Raw genomic sequence first — 10,000 nt, forward strand, 5'->3', positions numbered from 1 at the left:
AATAAATAAAAACATTTTCTAACACATGAATTAGATACATTTCATCGTGATAAAGGATATTTCGCTAGTGTACCAGATAGTTGTACATGACTCATACTGGTATCTCAAGATCTGCCACGACTTATCACTTCTCCACGTAGGTACCTCAAGTGTGTGGAATGCACATTTCTACACTGGGGCTATATATAGAGGAGCCTTGCTACATCCCACTGCCAGAGATCTACAGTGCAACCATCTGTTCACAACTGCCCATGGAGGTACGTAAGAATTAATTCAAGTAACTAGAATGGGGGAAGGCTGGTTCTAGTCTGAATTCCACAATGATTGGACATGCATTACTGACCTGACTAGTAATAAACCCACAAACATCCTCTATGTAAAGACCACGGTTGAGAATGAAGGGCTAGTTCAATACTTAAGACAGTAGAAATAAGGAATAACATCTCCATGTATGCTCAGTATACTGAGCCACTTATGACATTTTTCGGGTTATCCTGGTGGGTAATTTACAAATGTGTTACTATATATGATAATTTACACATGTGTTACTATATATGATAATTTATATAACTATTTATGTGTACCTAAATAAACTTAAGCTTCCACCATGGAAATAAGTCACTGTCTGACTTTTTTGTGTTATTCTAGGTTCTCTACACATATGCTGCTATGTATGATAATCTATGTAACTATTTGTGTATACCTGAATAAACTTACTTACTTACTTAAGTTGCAGCCAACCTGGAAATAAGTGATTATAATATACAGTAAGCTTGTAAGTTTATTTAAGGACAGGTACATATAAGTACAATTATCATATAATATAGTACTATAAATTACCCACCAGGAAAACCTAAAAAAAAAACTCAAAAGTGTCATTAATAAAGACTGTAGGGTTAGTTTGCCTGAAATTCTTCATATAATTCAAGACTGTTCAAAAAATGGATGAACATTGTTTTTTAAACTAAAATTGCTTGTATATTAGTAATTCATCAACATCGAGCAAGAACTGCTGTCACAGATTATTGTATGGATAATATCCATGGAAACTGCTAAAATTACAGAGGTCATTCAGTGCTGGACAGCAGAGGTGAGAGAGGCAAGATTTACCTGGGATATACCTGGATGGTGTTTCTGGGGTCATTGCCCCTGTGACCCGGTCCATGACCAGGCCATGTGGAGGATCAAGGACTGATCAGTCAGGCTGTTACTGCTGGCTGCAAGTAAACCAACGTACGAGCAGCAGCCCGTATGGTCACATACTGACTTTATCTGTGTGTTCAGCTCCTTCTTCAAGACAGCCAGGGGTCTTGAAGAGAGTCAGGGGTCTTGAACACAGTCAGGGATCTTGAAGACAGCCAGGGGTCTTAAAGACAGGGGTCTTGAAGACAGCTAGGAGTCTTGAAGACAGTCAGGGGTCTTGAAGACAGTCAGGGGTTTTGAAGACAGCGAGGGATCTTGAAGACAGCCAGGGGTCTTGAAGACAGGGGTCTTGAAGACAGCTAGGAGTCTTGAAGACAGTCAGGGGTCTTGAAGACAGTCAGGGGTCTTGAAGACAGCGAGGGATCTTGAAGACAGCCAGGGGTCTTCAAGACAGTCAGGGGTCTTCAAGACAGGGGTCTTCAAGACAGGGGTCTTCAAGACAGTGAGGGATCTTGAAGACAGCCAGGGGTCTTAAAGACAGGGGTCTTGAAGACAGCTAGGAGTCTTGAAGACACTCAGGGGTCTTGAAGACAGTCAGGGGTCTTGAAGACAGTCAGGGGTCTTGAAGACAGGAGTCTTGAAGACAGCCAGGGGGTCTTGAAGACAGTCAGGGGTCTTGAAGACACTCAGGGGTCTTGAAGACAGCGAGGGATCTTGAAGACAGCCAGGGGTCTTGAAGACAGGGGTCTTGAAGATAGCTAGGAGTCTTGAAGACAGTCAGGGGTCTTGAAGACAGTCAGGGGTCTTGAAGACAGCGAGGGATCTTGAAGACAGCCAGGGGTCTTCAAGACAGTCAGGGGTCTTCAAGACAGGGGTCTTCAAGACAGGGGTCTTCAAGACAGTGAGGGATCTTGAAGACAGTCAGGGGTCTTGAAGACAGCCAGGGGTCTTGAAGACAGCCAGGGGTCTTGAAGACAGTCAGGGGTCTTGAAGACAGCCAGGGGTCTTGAAGACAGTCAGGGGTCTTGAAGACAGCGAGGGATCTTGAAGACAGTCAGGGGTCTTGAAGACAGCCAGGGGTCTTGAAGACAGTCAGGGGTCTTGAAACAGGGGTCTTGACAGTGAGGGATCTTAAAGACAGCCAGGGGTCTTGAGGGCAGTCAGGTGTCTTGAAGACAGCGAGGGATTTTGAAGACAGCCAGGGGTCTTGAAGACAGTCAGGGGTCTTGAAGAGAGTCAGGGGTCTTGAAGAGAGTCAGGGGTCTTGAAGACAGCGAGGGATCTTGAGGACAGTCAGGGGTCTTGAAGACAGTAAGGGGTCTTGAAGACAGTCAGGGGTCTTGAAGACAGCCAGGGATCTTGAAGACAGGGGTCTTGAAGACAGCCAGGGGTCTTGAAGACAGGGGTCTTGAAGACAGCCAGGGGTCTTGAAGACAGCAAGGGATCTTGAAGACAGCCAGGGGTCTTCAAGACACTCAGGGGTCTTGAAGACAGTCAGGGGTCTTGAAGACAGAGGGATCTTGAAGACAACCAGGGGTCTTGAAGACAGTCAGGGGTCTTGAAGACAGCAAGGGATCTTGAAGACAGCCAGGGGTCTTAAAGACAGTCAGGGGTCTTGAAGACAGTCAGGGGGTCTTCAAGACAGCCAGGGGGTCTTCAAGGCTGCCAGGGGGTCTTCAAGACAGCCAGGGGTCTTCAAGACAGCCAGGGGGTCTTCAAGACAGCCAGGGAGTCTTCAAGACAGCCAGGGGGTCTTCAAGACAGCCAGGGAGTCTTCAAGACAGCCAGGGGGTCTTCAAGACAGCCAGGGGGTCTTCAAGACAGCCAGGGGGTCTTCAAGACAGCCAGGGGGTCTACTTGTTTGGAATTTTAACCCAGAGGCTTGAACAGACATACCAAATCAATATCAATTTAAGGAATCATTCAAGTCAGCAAAGAGCAGCGGCACCATCAGATAAGGAAAAACAAAACAAGCCTTCCAGGATTCTGAAAATATAAAAATCCTTTAAAACCCATGATAGATCGTACTAGATCTGCAGTCCTATGAACGGTATGACTCATATGGGTTTAGTGTTAGTTTTTTAATTATAACAACAATAAAGGCAAGCACAGGATTTGGGAAATTCTGAATAGCTGCAAATTTTGACTTAAGAGTGAGTTCTTTCTCTGGGTAGCTACATTACCTGAAATACGGCCTGATTGATGTTTTATTTTCCTTTAGTCTGATTTTCTTTATCTTGAACACATTACCCACATCACCATATTGAACATTTTAAAAAATGGACACTAATGTACCTTTCGTACATTCGCTTCCTTTCTTATTATCGTATAACAATAATTAACTGCTTAAGTAATTCTACTTAACTGAAGATCATTGAATTAGTTTGAAATGTTAATGCAAACATTTAAATTGTCCTGTTGTTCATTTAGCTACTGCTCTCTTTTTTTTTTTTTTTTTTTTTTTGTAGATTTAAGAAATTCTAAGTAATGTCTAGTTCTTAAGTAGTTTTTAAGCATTAGGGTCAGTTTGCTCAAAATGAATTGGATGCTTGTGGCTTTCTTTTGCACCTAACATATTTTATTACATGTCATTTGTGCCACTATCACTACTTCCTCTGCATAGCTTGATCGCTAGGTCACTCAGCTCACACACTGAGGTCCGGAGTTTGAATCTCCAGTAAGGCTGGAATACATTAGGATGTGCTTCCACAAGACACCTGCTGTCCATGTTCACCTATCAGTGTAAAATGGGTACCTGTGTGTTAGTCAACTGGCGTAGGTTGCATCCTGGGACAAAATTGACCTAAATTTCGGGAAATGCTCTGCATAAAAAGTGGGCTTTCTATATAGTAGTATGTCATTGATGTCAGCTATGGTCTGTATACCTTGTACATGTAGAAATAAATATTATTATTATTATAATTACTACTACTACTACGTCTAATACCAGCATTGCCTCTATTACTACTCCACTTCCTTCCTCTCCTTGTCCTGTCTCTGTCTTCCTGTCCTCTGTATACTGGCTCCTCTCCCCTATGTGCAGCTTATTTGTGTACTGTTCCAGTCGCAGTATTGTGATTTTTTGTTATTTACATTATCTATATACTTAATATAATAAAAATTTTAAATTTTGTGTTTGAATTTAAGAAAATATAACATGGTTAACTGGTTCAATGTTTTACAGATTAGTGGAAGATGATGATGGATTCCCAGTTGAAGAATAAAATAAGGAATTATTGCTCAGTGGTGAATAACGAGGAGGGGTTTATAACTTATGAGATACAAACTGAAGACATTGAGAAGGATGAAGACAAAAAGATACAAGTGGTGGCCATTGGACCTGATAATAATGGACCCACCAAGTCAGTTCTCCTGCTGGGGGAGACAGGTGTCGGGAAAACCTGCGTCATAAACACTATGATCAATCATCTGTTTGGTGTCAGCTTTGAAGATAATTTTAGGTTGCAGTTGAAAGATCAGGTTTTAAATAATAGTCTCCAAGTAGAGAGTCAAACAGAATACATCACTGCCTATATAGTGTATCACCAACCTGGAATGCCTTATTACTGTAATTATATCTTGATAGACACACCAGGGTTTGGCGACACCAGGGAAGACCATGAGAGAGTCACCATAGACAGACTGACAGCTTTCCTAACAACCAATTATGGTATAGATGACCTTAACTGTGTTGCTTTAGTAGCTAAAGCAAATCAAAACAGGATATCAAAATACCAGATACAAATGCTGAAAGAGTTCAAATCTGTTTTAGGGAATGATATTGGTGATATAACACAGCTTCTGGCTACATTTGCTTCAGATGAAGCTACAGCAGTTATTGATGTGGTAAAATGTGCCGAAGTTCAGTTTGTCAGTGTTTACCAACTTGACAACTGGCCTCTGTATGTCTCAAATAATGGTAACCCTGAGAGTGATACGCATATAGCTCTTAGGTACAGATGGAGAAGAATGGAAGAGGAGTATACCAAATTTTTTGAAGATTTACAAAATTCTACTCCAGTAAGCCTTATAAGAACAAGGGACCTTCTGCAGGAAAGACAATATCTTGAAGAAACCAAAGTTACAATTATAAACCTTATGAAGGAAATTGATATACTAAAAGGTGCAATTCATGCTCATAATGCAGAAATAAGCAATATTGAAAACCAAGCAGAAAGACTTAAGGAAATGGAAAAGGTTCAGTGTTTGATAAGTAGTGGACATCACGTTCACAACTGTGATGTTTGTAAACAAACATGTATAAAAGATTGTATAGATCCAAGTAATCTTACAGCTGCATTGGCTGGCACTGGCACTGGGGTTGGCACTGCAGCTGTTACGGGAATTGGAACTTCAGTAAGTGCTGGAGCAATACTGGGGGCTGAGGTGGGTATCTTTGGAGGACCAATAGGAGCTGCAATTGGTCTAGGCATTGGAACTCTCATTGGTTTAACTGCTGGATTAACCACAGGACTTTTAATGAGAAGAGGGAAAGAAAGCTGTTCAGATGCTGTTAGCAGCCAAAATTGTACAAGTCCTCCATGCACTCACAAAATGAAGGAGCACAAAGCTGATACACATTATATCTGGGAAAGAAGAGTTCCTCGTCAAAGTGAAGACACATACAATAACTTAATGAACAAACTAGTTCAAATAAAAACAGAGGTTAAGAAAAAGCAGGACAACCTACATGATCTTCACAGAGGAATGAGTGAGCCTGCAAAACTCTTGGTGAAGCATACTAAAAAAATAAATGAACTGAGCTTGGGACACCAAAGTATACATTCCATAATAGATGAACTGATCACTGATGAGAGAGAAAATTTCTGGCATGTTGAACTCTTACAGAGCTTTAGGAGTAAAGTGAATAAAATATTGTCAATGGAAGAGCCTGGTGATATTAGCAATGCTCATGAATAGTCACAGATAACACAGTTACTTTTTGCTGATGATACTGTGTTTATGGGAGATTCTAAAGAAGAGTTACAAAGGTTAGTAGATGAGTTTGGGAGGGTGTGTAAAGGTAGAAAGTTGAAAGTGAACATAGATAAGAGTAAGGTGATGAGGGTATCAAATGATTTAGATGAAGAAAAATTGGATATAACATTGGAGAGAGGAAGTATGGAAGAAGTGAATGTTTTTGAGAAGGGAGATGACATGTCAGTAGATGGGTTTATGAAGGATGAGGTTAACCATAGAATTTATGAAGAAAAAAAGGTGAGCGGGGCGTTGTGGTATATGTGGAGACAAAAAAACGTTATCTATGGAGGCAAAGAAGGGAATGTATGAAAGTAAAGTGGTACCAACACTCTTATATGGGTGTGAAGCTTGGGTTGTAAATGCTGCAGCGAGGAGACGGTTGGAGGCAGTGGAAATGTCCTGTCTAAGGGCAATGTATGGTGTAAATATTATGCAGAGAATTCAGAGTGTGGAAATTAGGAGAAGGTGTGGAGTTAATAAAAGTATTAGTCAGAGGGCTGAAGAGGGGTTGTTGAGGTGGTTTGGTCACTTAGAGAGAATGGATCAAAGTAGAATGACATGGAGAGCGTATAAATCTGTAGGGGAAGGAAGGTGGGGTAGGGGTCATCCATGAAAAGGATGGAAGGAGGGGGTAAAGGTGGTTTTGTGGGCGAGGGGCTTGGATTCCAGCAAGCATGTTAGAAGTGAATGGAAACAAATGCTTTTTGGGGCCTGATGAGCTGTTGGAATGTGAGCAGGGTAATATTTAGTGAAGGGATTCAGGGAAACCAGTTATTTTTATATAGCCAGACTTGAGTACTGGAAATGGGAAGTACAATGCCTGCACTTTAAAGGAGGGGTTTGGGATATTGGCAATTTGGAGGGATATGCTATATATCTTTATAAATGCTTCTAAACTGTTGTATCTGGGTGCCTCTGCAAAGACAGTGATTATGTATGAGGTGAAAGTGTTGAATGATGATGAAAGTAATTTTTTTTTTTTGGGGGGGGGGGGGATTTTCTTTCTTTTTGGGTCACCCTGCCTCGGTGGGAGACGGCCGAATTGTTAAAAAAAAAAAGTGCTAAACCTGTATAGCTCATTTAGCACCAGGGAAAATGGGGAGGGTGGAGAAGTTTAGGCAAAAGGCAGTTGCTGATACCTTGAATCAGTTTTTGAAGAGTATTACAGCACCTGCCTTCAAGCAATTCAATGTGAAGAATGACACCTGCATGGCAAAAATTGTAAATTATTATTATTTTAACACAAACACAAAAAAGCAAAATCTGAATGGGTCAATTAGCAAATTTCTTGAATGAATCATAATTGAAAAGCAATATTTGATAAATGTGGTGTTTTGGTGAAATATATCCTGACAGCAGTGTATCTGTCACAGCACTGCATATAATAGTATTTAATTTCATTATGATATTGACTATTGTAATGAGAGAATAAAAGAAATGCAGATGTTAAATATGATTATTATTATGGGGGAACGCTAAACCTGTAGGGATTATACAGTACCTGGGGAGATGGAAGGTATTCAGGGAACTGGAGCACAGATCCAATTTCCTATATCAAGAGCCCCTCACCAGCATCAAGGAACCTCCCTTGAGGAGCCTAGATCAAGAGTCCCTCACCAGCATCAAGGAATCTCCCTTGAGAGGTCTAGATCAAGAGCCCCTCATCAGCATCAAGGAACCTCCCTTGAGGGGCCTAGATCAATAACCCCTCACCAGCATCAAGGAACCTCCCTTGAGGGGCCTAGATCAAGAGCCCCTCACCAGAATCAAGGAACCTCCCTTGAGGGGCCTAGATCAAGAACCCCTCACCAGCATCAAGGAACCTCCCTTGAGGGGCCTAGATCAAGAGCCCCTCACCAGAATCAAGGAACCTCCCTTGAGGGGCCTAGATCAAGAGCCCCTCACCACCATCAAGGAACCTCCCTTGAGGGGCCTAGATCAAGAGCCCCTCACCACCATCAAGGAACCTGACTTGAGGGGCCTAGATCAAGAGCCCCTCACCACCATCAAGGAACCTGACTTGAGGGGCCTAGATCAAGAGCCCCTCACCACCATCAAGGAACCTGACTTGAGGGGCCTAGATCAAGAGCCCCTCACCACCATCAAGGAACCTGACTTGAGGGGAGTGCAGATGTTAATCAATGACAATGCAAGATAGAATGGCAGTAAAAACATGATAATTTACCATGCTTTATGTTCTATTGTTATTATTATTACATATTATTATAGTTACAATCAGAACTAAGTGCTCAACCCACTTGGGTTATACAGCATTTAGGTGCTATGCAGTGCACTAAAAACAAAATCACTAAAATGCTTCATTACGACAGTAAAGGATGAGATATATGTATACTAATTATAAAAATATATTTATTTCAGATCACATCATAAAACAATAAATACATTATGTACAATGCACCATGTTTGCAAAATTTCTTGAATATATATATATATATATATATATATATATATATATATATATATATATATATATATATATATATATATATATATATATATATATATATATATATATATATACAGTGGACCCCCGGTTAACGATTTTAATCCGTGCAAGAGGGGTAATTGTTATGCAAAATAATCGCTATGTGAATGAATTTTCCCCATAAGAAATAATGGAAATAAAATTAATCCGTGCAAGACACCCAAAAGTATGAAAAAAAAATTTTTTTACCACATGAAATGTTAATTTTAATACACACAAACTGAAAAAGGCATGCACACTTACATGACACTTACTTTTATTGAAGATCTGGTGATGATTGATGGGATGGGAGGAGGGGAGAGAGAGTGTTAGTGTTTAGAAGGGGAATCCCCTTCCATTAAGACTTGAGGTGGCAAGTCCTTTTCCAGGGTTACTTCCCTTCTTCTTTTAATGCCACTAGGACCAGCTTCAGAGTCACTGGACTTCTTTCGCACAACATATCTGTCCATAGTGGCCTGTACCTCTCGTTCCTTTATGACTTCCCTAAAGTGTTTCACAACATTGTCAGTGTAATAATCACCAGCACGGCTTGCAATAGCTGTGTGAGGGTGATTTTCATCCATGAAGGTTTGCACTTCAAGCCACTTTGCACAGATTTCCTTTATCTTTGTAGTAGGCAACTTCTTCAATTTCTCTCTCCCCTCCTCTGAACCAGTTTCCTCAGGTCTGGCCTCTTGCTGTTGAAGTTGATCTATCAGCTCATCAGTGGTTAGTTCTTCATTGTCCTCCTCCACCAACTCTTCCACATCCTCCCCACTAACCTCCAACCCCAAGGACTTTCCCAATGCCACAATGGATTCCTCAACTGGAATAATCCTCTCAGGGTTAGCCTCAAACCCTTCAAAATCCCTTTTGTCTACACATTCTGGCCACAATTTCTTCCAAGCAGAGTTCAAGGTCTTCTTAGTCACTCCCTCCCAAGCCTTACCTATAGGGTTTACACAATTGAGGATATTAAAGTGCTCTCTCCAAAACTCTCTTAGAGTCAGTTGAGTTTCTGAGGTCACTACAAAGCACCTTTCAAACAGAGCTTTTGTGTACAGTTTTTTGAAGTTTGCAATAACCTGCTGGTCCATGGGCTGCAGGAGAGGATTGGTATTAGGAGGCAAAAACTTCACCTTAATGAAGCTCATGTCCCCATAAAGTCGCTCTGCCACGTCTGTAGGATGACCAGGGGCATTGTCTAACACCAGGAGGCACTTAAGGTCTAATTTCTTTTCAGTTAGGTAATCTTTCACATTGGGGGCAAATGCATGGTGTAACCAGTTATAGAAAAAGTCCCTAGTGACCCATGCCTCACTGTTTGCCCTCCACAGCACACACAAATTATCCTTGAGGACATTCTTTTGCCTGAACGCTCTGGGAGTTTCA

At 41.3% G+C, this 10,000-nt stretch overlaps 1 protein-coding gene across 2 annotated transcripts in view; it reads left to right on the plus strand.

The window, feature by feature from the left end:
• The window catches only part of LOC128687274 (uncharacterized), a 76,692-nt gene extending 69,118 nt beyond the window's left edge, over positions 1 to 7,574 (plus strand). For both annotated transcript variants that reach the window (XM_053774642.2, XM_053774641.2), the window contains exons 2-3: positions 141 to 257; positions 4,328 to 7,574. In XM_053774642.2, the coding sequence (XP_053630617.1) occupies positions 4,339 to 6,063 (1,725 nt within the window). In that variant the 5' untranslated portion in view covers positions 141 to 257; positions 4,328 to 4,338 and the 3' untranslated portion in view covers positions 6,064 to 7,574. The remainder of the gene's footprint in view (positions 1 to 140; positions 258 to 4,327) is intronic.
• The last annotated feature ends 2,426 nt before the right edge of the window (positions 7,575 to 10,000 follow it).

Source organism: Cherax quadricarinatus, chromosome 62 (assembly GCF_038502225.1).
Source record: "Cherax quadricarinatus isolate ZL_2023a chromosome 62, ASM3850222v1, whole genome shotgun sequence".
Taxonomy (NCBI): Eukaryota; Metazoa; Arthropoda; class Malacostraca; order Decapoda; family Parastacidae; genus Cherax; species Cherax quadricarinatus.